The sequence below is a fragment of the Triticum urartu genome, chromosome 3A (assembly GCF_056163025.1).
Source record: "Triticum urartu cultivar PI428250 chromosome 3A, HENAU_Tu73, whole genome shotgun sequence".
In the NCBI taxonomy this organism is placed as follows: Eukaryota; Viridiplantae; Streptophyta; class Magnoliopsida; order Poales; family Poaceae; genus Triticum; species Triticum urartu.
Window position 1 is genome coordinate 366139461 of NC_141875.1, and position 16415 is coordinate 366155875.

The 16415-nt window shown below is 41.9% G+C and overlaps 1 protein-coding gene across 3 annotated transcripts; it reads left to right on the top strand.

Moving 5' to 3' along the window:
• Positions 1 to 356: 356 nt before the first annotated feature.
• Positions 357 to 15365, top strand: LOC125543803 (chromatin modification-related protein EAF1 B). 3 transcript variants are annotated; one of them, XM_087547139.1, is made up of 22 exons: positions 357 to 660; positions 1293 to 1526; positions 1603 to 1657; positions 1731 to 1828; positions 1915 to 3382; positions 3453 to 3572; positions 3691 to 3951; positions 4194 to 4379; positions 4558 to 4638; positions 5069 to 5129; positions 5204 to 5772; positions 6323 to 6380; positions 6502 to 6695; positions 7898 to 7951; positions 8027 to 8107; positions 8337 to 8474; positions 8786 to 8902; positions 10003 to 10103; positions 10253 to 10468; positions 10549 to 10927; positions 13050 to 14505; positions 15102 to 15365. In XM_087547139.1, exons 2-21 carry the CDS (start codon positions 1390 to 1392, stop codon positions 14436 to 14438), a joined length of 5763 nt encoding a protein of 1920 aa, XP_087403265.1. In that variant the 5' UTR covers positions 357 to 660; positions 1293 to 1389; the 3' UTR covers positions 14439 to 14505; positions 15102 to 15365. The 3 variants fall into 3 exon arrangements, with proteins under 3 accessions (XP_087403265.1, XP_087403264.1, XP_087403266.1); XM_087547138.1 differs by having other exon boundaries at positions 1300 to 1526; XM_087547140.1 differs by having other exon boundaries at positions 1300 to 1526; positions 10564 to 10927.
• The last annotated feature ends 1050 nt before the right edge of the window (positions 15366 to 16415 follow it).

Here is a 16415-nt window from a genome sequence, read left to right on the forward strand (position 1 = left end):
GATCGAGGGGACGTGATTTGAATGAGATTAGTTTTTGGGGGAGAACGTGCGTGATGCGTGCGTGCATTGGATTAGTGGCTAGTTAGCGGGAGGCAGCGGTTTTGTTTTTTGTGTTTTTCTTTGAAAGAGGCAGTAGAGGATAGCAGCCAGGCTAATGGCATGGTGGGTAATTAAAGCATAAAACACGTTTAGTATGTTGGAGCAATGTAGACCGTCAGATCATACGATTTGATGGATAGAATGAACGAGTTCTCCGCCCTTTCGTATTTTTATAGGGGTAGTAGACAGTAGATGAGGAAAAAAAGAGCGATGCGCGAATTACAACCCCAACGAGTCCGATCGCGCGAAGGCCTGCCCAATCCCGTGCCGATCGGGTCAGACCGCACCAGTTCGCCCGCACCCGCACGCACGGAGGCAACCCTTTCTCCCTCCTTCCTCCTGTGGCCTTGCCTGCTTACGACGTACCACCCCCACCGCCCCGCGAGCATTCCACCGGTCCCTGATCTCCGGCGACGCCACTGCCTCCGGCAACCCAATACCGCAATATAGATCTTCGGTGGCCTCCTCCGGAGCCCCTCCTATTGCCAGGACCCACCACCTGTCTCTTCCAGGCTCATCCGTTGCAAACCCTAACCCTAGCTCCCGGTGCGGGCTGCGTAGGTGCGTCCCCTGCTACATCGAATGCCCGTCTCGGTACCCTTCTGTCTTGCGCCGTCGCCTAGGGTCGCAATTGAGGTGTTGAGTAGGCACCGTGCTGCGGGGGGAGACATGTTCGAGTGGCGTTACTGTGCTGTTGCTCTTGAATTGCGCTTCATTTGTGTTACGCGTGGAGGAATGCCCGTGCTAGTCTTCCCTATGTATTCGGCAGTGTGTATACAGTAGTCGTTGGCATGGCTGGGCTTGAACTGCGCCGTGGTTTGGGATGTTGGCACGGTGTGTCCCTCCAAGTGTGTGAGATGACGTGGAATATAGATGAAAATGTGATATTTGTTTTGCCCAGTTATCCAGGGCATGCACTGTGTATGAACGGATACTGGTCAGGATAGCCATCTGTTGTTATGTGTGCTTTGTTCGAATGCAAAAGGTTGTAATGTCGTTGCGCATGCTCGTTCCATTGGGCAGAGGATGATGCATGTCATATTTGGCTGGGCAATTATTGTGCTTATAAAAACCCTTAATTTGATTTTTAGTATGGATTGATTTTATTCTGGTTTACATGATCAATTATTTGTTCGCAGCTCTGTTTATTATTGTTTTCTGTAGTTATCTTGTTGTTTATGACGGTCTATCAGTTTACAGGTCAGGTTTTTATTGTGTCTTGCGAATTTGTGAGGAGGTCATGCTCGTTTGATGGCTTGGAGTTCTGAGAAAATGCGCTTGTAGTGATGTATGGGCAAAGCTTGCTTCTGTGGTCAAGTGGATACTGAGCCGTGCTCTATGGGAGGAATTGTTGAATGTGGTCTGAGCACTGACACAAAAACTTCCCCTCGCCGTGTGGCCATAGAGAAAGCTCAGGAGGAGCTGAGGTACATCTACCACCATGTTATTCTTCACTTTACGTTTTTGATGGATACCTGATACCTTTCTGTACACAAACTTCAGGCAGGAATATGATGTCCGTGAAGAACGGAGGAGGGAGCTTGAGTTTTTAGTTAAGGTACGTGCGAACTACATCATCATATGGTGTTGTCCATTTTCATTTTCCCCTGGTTTATTCACCTATCATGCAGGGAGGCAATCCCTTGGATTTCAAACTTGGACATGTAGTGTCGCTGAGTGTACAGTCCACTTCTGTCACAGATCAGATAGCCGAACAAAATGTGATGAGGTGATAATTAGTTCCTGATCTGTCATGTGATAACACTTACATTGTTATTGGTTGATTTAAGTCTTTAGTTCTTTCTTGCACTGCAGTGAAGCAAAAGGTAGTTTCACATTTGCTGCATCACCTCATGGAGATTCGTTTGGTAGTAGTGGCAGACCAGGAAGTTCATGTCGTGAAGCCAACACAGCTGATAATCTTATGCTTTTAGATGGAGATACCAGCAAAATAGGTGGGGAGAAACTTGTGAAACGCGGTACTAAAAGAAGTAACACACCTCAACCCGAGATGTCCTTTTGCAATGATGGCCAGAATAACACAAAAGAAGCTGAAGATTCTGGTCTGTTCCGCCATGGGGCAAAGAGCCAAGCGTATGCTCGACGCAGGTCAAAGTCAAGCAGGGAGAATGTAAATACTGTGCCTATTAGGTCTCCACCAGTTCCTCCTTTAAGTTCTCATCGGGAAGATACAAAAGGTGTAGTACAAGAAGCAAAAAATGATGATCATGGCGCCTCATCCAGTGCGGCTCCAATACCGAGAAGTTCAAATGGTAACGATATGTTGAATAATGCGCCAAATAATCAAATGGCAGTGAAGATGTGCAGTGTTCAAGCAATTCATGAAGGCAGGCAAGAAGAAAAACAGGAAATAACGAACAACCAACATGTTACTCTAGCTCCCGAAATCTCATCAAACAGTGTGTTTGATAATTCACAGCATGCTGGAGGTGGCCAGATGCCTAGTGCAGCTGCTTCTGCCGAATCTCCTCATGCTATTACAAAAGAAGCTTCTTCAAGGACAGCTTCTTTGCCATCTACACACAACGAAATCTTTAGAGAAGCACACACTCCTGAAAAGGCAGATATCAGTTGCTCTGACAAAAGAATGGTTTATGCTCATGCAGTTGATATCGAAAATGAGGCTTCTGTTCTGCAGCCAGCCATAGAAACTGCTAGATCTAATGAAAATGAAGTGGATCTAACTTGTACAGATGCCACCAAGACTACTGATGAGCATTCAGGTAAAAATGCTAATTTTGTATCAGTGAAGGTTGGTGAAAATTCTGATGAAGGCTTGAGTAACACAGTACCTGGTGATAACGACAACAAAAGAGATGACCAACTGGAAGGCCGTAGCAGCCCCACTGCTGTGGTTGACGGATGTGCTGTTGTACATCCAGAAGTCTGCACTGCTGTGAAAGATGAAATTGAAGTTTGTAACGACGTGGCTGACTTGCAAAAGGATACAGGACGTCCTGCTACTTCTGACCACAACAAAGTGACTAAGGAGGCAGGTTCTGATTTGGATAGAAACAACAACTGTTCCAGTGCTTTGAGTGGCTCCGATAAGTTGGCTTCTGTTGATGTGCCCCCTGCTTCGCTCACAGAGGATATGCCTAATCCTGTGCTATCAACTAAATATTCTACATGTAACTTTGACAACGATGTTACAAAATGTAGCCGAAATGATGCAAGAGTTACGAAAAAGGAATGTGAAGATCCTATTATGATAAAGAAGGAATATGAAGATTCTATCCTTAGAAGGGCTCGGTTTATAGAGGTATGGTCATATAATGCTCTCCTTTTATGCCAGTATTCTTGTTACTGAAAAGGAAGTCATTACTTGACAGCTGAACGTTAAGAGAGCTGGTGAACAAGCTCTTTGCAATATTTCTTTGGAGAAGAAGCGGAAAAGTCACTGGGAATTTGTTCTGGAGGAGATGGCTTGGATGGCAAATGATTTCATGCAGGTACTTCTTCAACTGATCTTATTTTCTTCATTGCACTCATATGAGCTGTAAGATTTCTTATGTTGTTGTTTAACGTTGTTGTTACATACATGTAACCTAACTATATCCTATATAATAGGAGCGTCTGTGGAGAAGTACAGCTGCAGCCCAGATGTGCAACTGGATTGCTTCCAGTGGCCGAGCAGCATTTGAAGAAGCTATTGTTCACAGAAAGCAGAAATCTGCTGCTAGAATTCTGGCCAAGGGCATAATCAATTTTTGGCGTTCAGCTGAGACTTTACGAGCTACTAGTGGTGAGATTCCTAAAGCGTCACAAATAGAGAAATCAAAGGGGATTGAAGAAATGAAGCTTGCTGGCACCAAAGCAGAAAAAGAACTGGTATTAAAAATCAATAAAACATTAATCATTTATTTATATTTTCCATATTCGTTGATTCTGATGAGTATTACATGTAACGGCTAGGGTGGTTTTGGCTTTCTTGTAGCCTCAGAATGAAATAGCTACAAATGTTGCTTCATGTCATTTTTTTGAAGTGCATAAACTTTGTTGTAGACTTATTAGGCTTGATATGTTTGCAAGTTGCAACTGCAAGGTTGATGTGATTTATGGAATTTGAACAGGGTGATGAATCCTTTGAACAAGAGAAGCCTAGGTGGTCTCACCACCATTATATTCAGAGTTACGCTCTTCGGTTTCTGGAGTTCAACTGTAATGTGTCTGAGTGTCTTTCATTAGCTGAAGCACCATCAACTCCAGACAGGCTAAATGATTTTGGCATTTTAAAAGTGCCAGATGAACTTTCAGAAGTAATCTATCTGGCTCTATGGTTTTGACAATTTCCTTCTTTCTTTACGTCCTTTTGCATTCCATCTCATTCTATATGATTTACTTAATAAAGCCTGGTACCATTTTTGTTAGTATGAGAAGAACATGCACAAATAACTTGCCTAAATATTGGTTAATGATACATTTCCTATCTTTCAGACAAATCTCTTTTATGAGGTAGCCCCTGGTGCAATGCACACATACAGAGAGTCTGTGGGGTGTATATCTGTTTATAATAAGGTAAGATGATACTTTCGGTACACCAAAGCAGCAATTATGCCCTTTTTCCATCTTGTGGGAGTTCTGTTAAAATGTGATTGGGGCTTTAACTATTTAGTATTTTGTTGCTCAAACAAAATCTACTTAGTGTTTGTCCTGGCAAATATTTCAGTTGCTTCAGTCGTGGAGTGTACAAAATTCTTGCACATCTAAATTTAGTGTTCTGTTGCTTTCAAGAGATTAATTGGTGTTATGGGCTCAATGGACATTTGATATTACCAGTTGTCATTTCAATGTTAAATTACTAACAAGAACATTTATGCTATAAATTGAGGAATTACACATATAAGTCTCCATGTTTACTACTTGCATCATTCTATTTATTACTATATTCCAAAGTTAACTTCTTTTGTATCCATGTACTGTCAAATTAACTATTTCTGTATTACAGAAATTTGTTAACACTGAACACAAGGAGGATTATGAGCCATCTACATGCGATTATGTTCCAGGTTTATATACCACTCCTTCTCAATACCTGTAACGTGATGCAATCTTCTTATCAACGTTTCATTTTTTTGTTTAGATTTACATAGGGAAAATGCATATGAAGATGATGAAGCCGAGGCATACACTTATTTATTGCCTGAAACATATGATGGTGGCTTGGCATCGAAATCGAGTCACAAGAAGAAACAACAGCAGAGGATGAATGGCAGAAGGCCGTATGATAATGGTGTTGATCTGCCTTATGATCCATGCTCGGAGAGCAAGCCAGGAAACCATCCATTTTTATCGAATAGTAAAAGACCTCCAGATTTCCTTTCCATTCCTACAAAACGCATACGGACAGCTGCTAGACAGCGAGTTGCAAGCCCATTCTCTGCTGGTGTTGCTGGAACCCCTCAGTTCACAAGTAAAACAGATGCCTCTAGTGGAGACACAAACTCCTGCCAAGATGATCAAAGTTCATTACAAGGCGGTTTTGTCCCCAGGAAGAATGCAGATATTGAATCCACTGTTGACTTTGACAGACAATTTATATATGATGGCAGTGAGGTGTCTACTAAGTCTAAAAAGAAGAAAAAGCCTAAGCACCCCGGGTACAAGGCACCACAAAGTGTGACCGAGTCCTATACCTTGATGTCTGGAAAGGTCAGATTCTCAATGCAATTCTCTTCATTGTTCTGTGAACTGTGGTTGGTAGAGAAAGTTTATTCTGCTTATGTTTCAGGCCATTGCCCATGATCCTAGGCCTCAGGTTGATTTGATTGCTCAATATGAGCAGGTATTATGTTTAGCTGTATGTGATTAAGCAGCCAACATTCTTACGGTCAATCCATTAGGTTGTGCTTGGTCAAACTGAATACTGATACTCCAGCAAGGAATACAATTCTTCCAAATAGCCCTGTAGTCATTTTGAAGCGGCTACACATACATGTTCTAGCAACAAACTAGTGAACATCATGCTAAAATGGTGTTTGAAGGCACGCAAGTGAACTATAGCATAACATAATTGATTGATTTCAGTCATCCTTTATGAGTTATGGAGTGTATTCTAGTTTGAGATTAAGAGAGTACTGTAGGGTAACCCTATGCAGCACTGTGAGCCTCCAAAGTTCAGTACCACCAAACATTTCTGAATAGAACTACAGTAAGCATGTAGTTTCTCTAATTTCTGGATACTGTCTCTTTCCTGTACCAGAAGGATTATTTGAAGAAAAGACAGGAGGCTAATCAGTTTGATTCAAATGGGAATACTGGTAACTTTTTTGTCTCTGCTTCAGACATATTTTTATCGGCATATAACATGAGAATTATTGGTTCTTATTTGAGGGGGCACGAGAATAACTTCTGACATGTTAGATGCTGATCTATTAACAGTGGTAAATGGTCAGCATGCTTCTAAGAAGACTAAACTGTTACATCAAGCGCCAGATATTTCATTAGAGGCTCTTACACCAGTTGGCCCACTGGCTTCTCCGGCAGCATCACAAATGAGTAACATGGTAAACCCGACGAAGATTATAAAGATCATCACTAATCGGGATCGTGGAAGAAAAAGTAAAGCACTGAAGGTATTCATATGTTTTGACATTTTGGTCGTATATATGTTTTGCACCTTTATCTGCATATAGCCATAGACACTGTTTTACTGTGCTGCGCCTTTTCCTTTACAAATGAAAACCATTTTTCTTTGCACATGCATTACTTTTCTTTGTTAGCAATTAAAACTATTTGAGTTTGAATTCATTATTTGCTGAAACCAAATTGATGTTAATAGTTTATGTACTTCTGGAAGGGGAGCCTTGGCGTAGTGGTAAAGCTGCTTACAGAAATGTAGGGAAAGGCTGCGTACAATAGACCCAAAGTGGTCGGACCCTTCCCCGGACCCTGCGCAAGCGGGAGCTGCATGCACCGGGCTGCCCCCTTTTTTTTAGTTATGTACTTCTGATTGTAGTACTATCAATTAGATAACTAAGTTCTCTTGTGTAACTGAATGGACTGCTCAATTACCCAGGAAGCTTTTCCTTCTCATTGGTTGCTGAACTGCAGTATGCGCTTCCTTATGTCACAACTAGGGCTGGGAACTAACTGAGTTCAAGAAAAGACAGACATCCCAGGAAGCTTTTCCTTCTCATTGGTTGCTGAACTGTAATGCGCTTCCTTATGTCACAACTAGAGCTGGGAACTAACTGAGTTCAAGAAAAGACAGCCAGGCTTATTATGAGCTTGCCTCATTTTACATTCTGGGCTTCTGGCTTGGATGAAGTTCTCCAGCGTGAATAGAGGGATGATTGTTAACCTTTTGTGCTGCTTGAATTGGCTCAGTAGTATGTTTAGGATTTTCACCTTCAAATTTAGCATATTCATCATTTGTGCTCCCAGCCTGAGCAAAGGTCAGTTGAGATCAAAATTAGCACAAATTTGATTTCATGCTCAATTAAACTAGAAATGAGCTCAGTCTGACCTGACCCTTGTTGGATTGTGCCAATTTTTTTATTTCTAACGTTTTCTGTTTCAGCCAAGATTATTGTTTAGCATGCAAGCACAGCCGTCTATGGCATTTTTGCTTACCAACTACTTTCTGAAATATTGATCTGTTGGTCAGATCGCTGCTGTCGACTCCACATTGAGCCAAAACTTAGCTGATCCTTAGCCTCATGTTTTTCCAGCCTATCTGTTTTAGTTGAGCCAAGATATTTATTTATCATGCCAACACCTCAGCTCTGTCATTTTGCTCATCAACTACTTACTGAAATGTTGATCTCTTTTTCAGATGACTACTGGCCACTCTGGTCCTGGAAGTCCATGGTCAAATTTCGAGGATCAGGTTATTCTATGTTTGAAATTACTTGATCTTGCAACATTTTGCGGAAAACTGCTAACATCTTAAAAAAAAAACCAGGCTCTTGTGGTGCTTGTACATGATATGGGTCAAAACTGGGAACTAGTGAGCGACGCACTGAATAGCATTGTCCAACTGAAGGTAATTATGTTATTTAGGCAATATCTAACTCATGTTGTTTCCATTTTCCTTTTCTAGCATTTACTTATGATTGATTGACGTTAATTCTTTTTAGAAATGCTGAATATTACTACTTTCTTCCTTGTATGTGGATGAAAATTTTCACCATATTCTGGTGGCTTTAAAACATTGGTCATCAATTTCTTACTTAATGCCTTAATGGTGGACTCTTCCATCCCGACATTTGCAGTGTATATATAGAAGGCCTGATGAGTGTAAGGACCGTCACAAGCTTCTGACGGATAGAAGTTCTGGTGATGGCGCTGACAGCGCAGATGACTCAGGCTCATCTCAACACTATCAATCCACATTACCTGGCATTCCGAAGGTATGCTCTCTCATTTATGTTATACCTATCCTCCGTTACAAATTAGTGGCGCTGGTTTAGTACAGAAGTTGTACTAAATCAGCGACACTTAATTTGGAACGGAGGGAGTAGCTTTTTTACGGAAATGATATTAACTGCTAGATCCTTGATCTAGTGGCTATAGGATTTCTGTAAATCTGCTCAGCTTTTATTGATCGCTATAAATTTCACGAATAAGGCCACCTTTTCTTGTCCAATAAGCTGCACGGAGATGCACACAAAATGTCATTTCTTCAACAATTAACACTATGAATCCCTCGTGTGAATATCAGGGCAGCGCCAGACAGCTGTTTCAGCGCCTTCAAGGACCGTTTGAGGAAGAGACTCTTAAGACACATTTTGAGAAAATAATATTCCTTGGGCAGAAATTGCATCCATGTCGCAGAAAGGTTAGTATTATCTTCCTTTGAAAACCTCACACTGACTTGATTTTGCGTGATGCATAGCTGCCATTTTCCTTCCTCGTAGTAGCCATGTTTCCTTTTCCTGGTAATTTTGCTATGCTGTTTTATGCCTTCCTTACTGTCTGTAAGGACAATAATCTGCTGCTGTTGGATATGCAGAGAATGCTGATCCTCATTTTAGGTTTGTGAAGATTGGCTATCCTCTCCCCATTTACTTTTGATATATACCCCTAGACGCTCTGTGGAGTTGAGTCAAAATGGCCCCATACTTTCACGAGTCTGGGGCTTTGCCACGCAGGCTCACACGAGCCAGGTTTTTCTCTTTCCAAAATGGGCATCACTCACGTAGACGCTCGAGACTTTGAGTATTATGCACATTTATAAGATCCCTTGCCTGTGTAAAATGAACAAAATTTTGGGGAAAAAGTTGCCATTACAGAACTTATTCTTTTTCCGGTTCAGCCACAAGTGCAATAGTTGCTTAATAATTTTCCTCTGTGATTTGTTTTCTGATTCTGACTGAAATAAGGATTATTTCTGGGCAGGACTAGGTTTGCCGAGTCTCACTTTATAGTTTTCTGTACCTAAACTGGCCACCAAATTTGTGCGGAATCTGGTGACTCACTGGATCCTGATCTTAAGTAAACTACATAGTTTACTCATCTTTTTCCCTGATCATTTTTGGAAGAACATCAAGTATAAATATAAATTGACGATATTGAGCCGTTTCTTGATTAGGTTTCGCTAGGTTGAAGCAATGTATTATCACTTGAAACCACATAACAGTTGTTTGCATGTCACACCCCGATACGCCATAGGGGTATGGCAATTTGGGTACAGTGATCACGATATGATATTTCCTCCAAACAGGAAACGTATGCATGCTTTTCAATGTAAATGTAATTCCTGATTAAACCTTGCTACTTGGGTTGGTCTGATAATCTTTCTGATGTTTCCTTCCAATTTGCTGTAATTTTTGTGTTATTTTGTTTATCGTGCTCATTGAGTATTATCAATATTTGCTAGCTGACATGATTCTCTTCTCTGTCTGTCCTTTATGTGTGTATTCATTTTTGGTCATTAAGGGGGAAATGCAGGAGCTTAAGCCAATAAATCCACTTCATACTTCTCATGTTCTTGCACTTTCTCAAGTGTGCACAAGCAACTTCTCTGGTGGCATTTTGACGTATGTGCATACACTTCAAACTAACCTTTTTAGATGTTTAATTGCCCCCCCCCCCCCCCCCCCTATATTATTCAGTGTATTCTTATCTAATCCAGCTACTGCTGGTCATTTTGTGTTCTATGCTTCTTTCTAATTCAAAACATTTATAGGCCACTTGATCTTTGTGACACAATAACTTCAATTCCGGATGCACTTCCCGTTGGTTACCCGGGATCACATACAAATGTGTTAACACTTCCGAACCATCACGGTTCAATTAGTCCTGCTCTTCCAACTTCAAATGTGAACCCAAGGTTATCAGGTTCTCCTGGTATGGTACTAGGAAGCAGTTTGCCGTCACCTTCAACATTGAATGCCCCGTCTAGGTAAATGGCCCTGTTGTCCTCTCTAGCTGATATTGAATAAATTTGTCTTTTAATGTTTGTTTCTGCATGTATGCTCAAAGGTATCGTGTGCCTAGACCTACCTCTTTACAGGGCGACGAACAACAAAGAATTCAGTATACTCATATGGTTAATGGCAGAAATCTTCAGCAGCCTGGAGTTTCTGTTCCTGGTGTGTTGCCCGCTGGAGTTGATCGTGGTGTTCGAATGATGCCTGGTGCTAATGGTATGGGAATGATGACTGGACTTGCTCGATGTGCACCTGTTGCAAGGCCGGGTTTCCCAAGGATTGGTTCCCCAGGAATGCGAAATATGGTTTCATCTGGAAACATGCTATCCAGTGGTCAAGGCATGCAAAACTCGGTAAATCTTCACCCTGGTTCTGTACCTGGCCCTGGAAATACGATGTTGAGGCCACATGATCCGATGCAGATGCTTCGGGTACGCATCCCCTTTCATATTGTATTATGAGATGTAATGATCAGTGTATCTCCTTTTTGCACTGACCGGTTTAGTAGAAGCACTTTAGTAGAAAGTACTATGCATGCCATCTGTCTTTCCTTCTTGCTAAAATGATGTACTGGTTAACTGATGATCCTTAACAACTGTCTGGTCATACACGTCATCTCTGACAGTGCCAATATAAACAAAACAGTGTTTTTCCAACATTTACTGCCAAGACTGGTTGGTTACCATATAGGCCAATACTTGTCCCAGACAACCTGCAGCAAATTTTTGCTGGTTGTTTTCTGAGCAGGCCGTATTACCTTTCCATCTGGAGAGAAGCCCACAGACTTCATGGGTATTGACACTTGCTCTTTTAAGTGATGCTAAAACCACTTTCACCCTGCTCCCGCCTTGCCCTACTATATATCTAAGAATGACAAACCAGCTTTTAAGTTATGCTAAAACCACTTTCACCCTGCTCCTTCCTTGGCCTCCTATATGTGTAAGAATGACAAACCAGCTACTGTTGTGATTGCTGGTCAACAATGAGATAACTACCATGCTGCCGATATCCAGACAGCATGGCAGCGAGGGATTGGGTAGACATAGATTGAGACTAGAGAATAATTTTGGGTGAGATCATATTGGTTATTCTTGCTTGATTTCCAAACCTTACATGACCTGCACATTTATAATACCTCCCAACTTGACACCTAGGGTGTTGTACTCTAACTAGGAACCCACTAATATGAGTCTCTGAATCCATACTTACCTAATCCTTGCTGTTCAGAATTAAGCATTCCTAATTCTGTCTCTAACTCATCTTTCTCAGTTCAAGTCGGATCCTTCCTGAACTCTTCCCTAGCCGACTCCTTGAATCTCATTGGGCGTATCTTTCTGTACGTAACTCACATACAAGTTGCACACCTTGCCGGCCGACCGGTTGGCCACAATACATCTGATGCTGCTTTGAGGCCACGTACTAATGTCCACAACGCACCCCTCCTGGACAAGCAGCTTGTCCCCAAGCTGCAGGCTAGCGACCATGGTTTCGTTTCTCCCAGAAGTCCATGCCTTGGCACCATTGCTGCTACTGCTGCAGAATCACACGTCACATCTGTACACAATGCTGTTGCTGCTGCCGGAGCTACTGCTGTAGGCCTTGCTCCGTAGCAACATCGTGGTCACTCCTGGTTCTTTTGGGCATGTTGCTGCTGCTCCTGTTGTGTCGATCTCTATCATTGTTGTGCCTGGCTGCACTGCCGCAGCTCCTTCGACAGTGCTTCTAGCTTCTTCTCGCGCTTGCTCTTTGTGTATCGAGCTTTGCTGCTACGTCCGCCAGAGTTGCTATAGTTGTCTGCTCTGCTGTCGTTTGTATCATAGTTTTTTAAAACCAGACTGGACTGCTGGTCTGACCGGAAAAAAACAGAACCGGTGACCCTGTCGGTTTTTTAAGCTCCATGGACCGTCCGCCTACCATGGTGGAGATAGCTAGACAGCCTGGCTCTGAGGGATTGGGTACACATAGGTTGACACCCAGGGTGTTGTACTCTTAACTAGGAACCCACTAATACGAGTATCTGAATCCGTACTTACCTAATCCTTGCTGTTCTGAATTAAACATTCCCAATCCTGTCTCCAGCTCATCTTTCCAAGTTCAAGTCGGTCCCTTCCTGCACATATCAATTGTACACCTTGCCAGCTGTCTGTCTGTAATACATCTGATGCTGCTTTAAGGCAATGTACTAATGTCCACAACAGCTACATATTATTGTTCAATTTTCATCGACTACTATGAATGAACCAAAAGATTGTATTCTGGTATATAAAAAGTGATTCCTGGATGTGCGTTTCAAGATGGTGCGTTAGAAGTTTGTGAAGGATATCACAGCTAGAGAGTAAGATACTATTGGTTCATTACAATGTGATTCATTTAGCAACTTGCATCTCTTGCATCTCTTATTCTTTTGGTATGACCCAGTTAGTGATGTTTGCTTGACCTGGTGTACTTGTGGTATCAAATTTAACTTAATAAAAAAAGCTAAGATTAAATATAGGAGTAACTCCTTTTCTTTTGGGGTACGCATTGCTGATGCTACACCTCTGTTTCTTGTAGCCTGGCCAGAATTCGGAAGAGCACAGACAAATGATGGTGCAGGAGTTTCAGATGCAAGTTCCACAGGGGAATAGCCAGGCTATCCATTTCAGTGGCACACCATTTCCCCATGCCGGAACATCTTCACCTGTTCAGTCATTTCCTGTTCAGCAGTCCCAACCACATCAGATGCCACAACAGGCACACATGTTTGGAAATACGCAGCACTCTCATATCCGAGGGGCAAACCAGTCAAGCCCACAGCATCAGGCTTATGCACGGTTAGCTAAAGAGAGACACATTCAACAATCCATGATGTCCCAACAACAGCACCCACTTTCTGCAGCTAGTGCAGTGCCAACTGTGCAGAATGGTTCACAAACGCAGCCACAATCTGCTGTCAATGCTGTCCCATCTTCACAATCGCAGCATAAGAAGCAGCACCCGACGCAACATCCACAAGATAGCTCAGTTCCTCCCAATCAGCCTGCCAATAGTACATCACATAAGCAGAAGAAGCAACAGGCTCAGCAGCAGTCAAGACAAAACCAACAGCAACGGCATCAAGGTAGCCAGCAAGCTAAGCTAGTGAAGAGCTTAGGCCGAGGGAATATGACGCAGCAGAATCCTTCAGTTGATGGTACTCAACTCAGCGGCATTCCTGCAACCTCAAAAAACCAAGTCTCTGATACAAATATGATGCAGCAGGCCCCAGCGTATTTTACTGGTAATAAGGGATTGATTCCATCAGTGCCTCGGCCTGGGAATCAACCAAAAATGTATGCTTCTCATACGCCGCAGTCACCAATACAATCATCAGATATTGGTAATCAAGGTTCAATACAGGGTTCTTCAATACAGGGTTCTCCCAACCAGACCTTGTTAGCTTCCCAACAAGCTCCAGTTCATTCATCATCGCAATTGGCTACACAACAGCAGCAACAACAGCGGCACATGAATCCATCACATAATAATATCCAAAGATTGATGATGCAACAAAACCGCCATATGAACAGCGATGTTAGGATCGAGTTGCCTGTTGATCAAGTCAATCAGGTAATTCCGTCTACATCAGTTGCAAGGAGTACAGACTCAGGTAGCCCAGGTGTTTCATCTATACAACATCGGAAACAGGATTCATCTCAAGATCCAACTGCTGTTGCCTCGACCTCGCAGCTAGCTAGCTCGCCTCAAGATAGCTTTGTTGGAAATGAAGCTTTCTTGTCAGCACCTAACCAAGGCATGCTGCAAAGGCAAATGTCAGGGGGTGTTCCTATACATGGAAATGTTATTGGCACCCAGCGGCAGCAACAGCAGGCTCGGCTGCAACTTCAAACTCAGCAGCAGCAGCAGCAGAGACCTGATGTTCAAGGCTTATATGCTCATCCTTCAAATTCGGGAGCAGGATGATGATATAATCACTCCAGGTTGATATCTTCTGCAGAACATTGCTTTCTGTTGTAAAGTTACTGTACAGGTATCCCCTCCTACCTTAAGTTATTCCTTGGTGTTTGTGTGAGTGCGATGCAAGATATTTTTGTCAAATCCTTAGCATGTTTGATTCCTTCAATGCATGCACATGTCATCAAGATGCTTTTTTGTGAACTGCACAATAAGTTTTATCAACCATTATGGAACTGATAACACTCGCACTTTATTTCTCTTCTAGCTATTATTTTTCTGCTATTAGAATTTGGGGAATTGACATGTAATAGGTCTAGGCAAGTACACAGTTACGTTTGGTGCTGCATTACGTCAATTATTATGCAGTTTGCCTAATATAGCTAGTTAGCTGTAAGTTGTGCTTTTGGCCGACACCTTTGAAAAATAATCCAGTAACAGAATTTGCTCATAAATTTGAAGGAATATGCACATATAACTTGACTGTTTCTTTTAATCTGGATAGCAAGGGCCAAGTTAATTATGTTAGTGGACTTGAATCTTGCATATAAAACATGCTAATGCTGTTGCAGTGACATCTTCAAGTTAACTGAGTATTTTCATCGCAAGCTTATCTCGGTAAGCGATTGTCAGTATTTACTTCAATTTTCCAATTTTGTGCCTTGTTGCTAGGTCTTACGTACCGTGGAAGCCGCTCAGATGATAGCGCACCGCATCCCCTAACTCTGAAGCTAATTGTAGTTACCTCAATGTCAGGTAGATAATTGTTTCTGTTCCATTTTGGCACCACCTTACAAGCAGCTTGGTTCTAGATTGCTGGAGATAGCTCTTGTAACGGCGAATTCCTTTTGTTGTTGAATTCTAACTCTAATTTGGGTCCAGCTGTATATTTGTCTACGGGGTCCATGTTGGTATAAACAGTCTTCTTTTGTATAAGCCTGTGCATTTAGCTCACAAGTTAGTGCATGCAAAAGTCTTCCTTCGGCGTGGACGTCTTCATACCCATATCCAGAAGTTCTAACTCGCAAGCCCTTCTTGCAACATGGTCAGCTGTCGATGACTTGGTTCTCTTTGAGAATCCATCCATTGGGAAGCCTTGCAAGTTTGATGTGGCAGGCTTGGTTTCTTTTGTGCCGGTGAAGTATGTTCTACTTTCCTTGTGAGTAGTTGGGATGGCCTTTTGTAGCAAAGTTAAGATGATTAGTTAATAAGAAGAAAGGTGTGCACACGAAAGGTGTACACGTATTATTGGGTTTGAAACAAACAGCTGTTTACGTATTGGTGACCGGCGGTGTTGATTTATCTTTTCTAACACTAGATGCCCGTTGCACCGATGACACAAGAAGCCAATTAGAACAATGTATTATGTGGGTATTCTAGGGCAAGTGAGAGAAAGCAAGATAAGATTATCGGTGTTTATTGTATTTTCCCAACTTTCTGTTTTATAGAGCTCATCTAAAAAAAGGGCCCTGATTCGTGTCACACATCACATGTGTGACACGAAGCAATTCCACCCATATGTGTAGGCTGAAGTAGGTCGGCGGGCAAAATGCTTTTCTAACCACCTGTTGTGACATGTCAGCCTTTTCGTTCTTTTCACATTTGAATGTAAATTGAGACAAAAACAGATATGCTAGCAGATTTTTTTTGGGGTTCCAAACTTTAAAATGTTTTGTCTCTTAAATGAAAAATCTGATTAAAAATCTGTTTTCATCACTAAATTTGTCATGATGAGGACTTTGAAACTAGATCCCATATCGATATATTTTGAAGATATTTTTTAGCGGTCAAAATTTGCCATGTCTATTGCACATAAATTACTATGGTGTCTACACATAAGTTGGCATGGTATGTATTCAACTACTTTTTCTTCTACGCTTAAAGTAATTTTTGACATGTTATAATAAAGGGAATTAAAAAACTAAACTTGTCATGTAGAGTTACTAAAATTTGCCATTGTCCATGAAATATTTTTGGCATGGTTCA

Bases quoted from the DNA above. Each gene is read 5' to 3' on its own strand.
- LOC125543803 (XM_087547139.1), top strand. From the start codon at position 1,390: ATGGGCAAAGCTTGCTTCTGTGGTCAAGTGGATACTGAGCCGTGCTCT. The intron at 3,573-3,690 runs GTACTTCTTCAA...CCTATATAATAG, and splicing joins TGGCAAATGATTTCATGCAG to GAGCGTCTGTGGAGAAGTAC. The intron at 6,696-7,897 runs GTATTCATATGT...TCTCTTTTTCAG, and splicing joins GAAAAAGTAAAGCACTGAAG to ATGACTACTGGCCACTCTGG.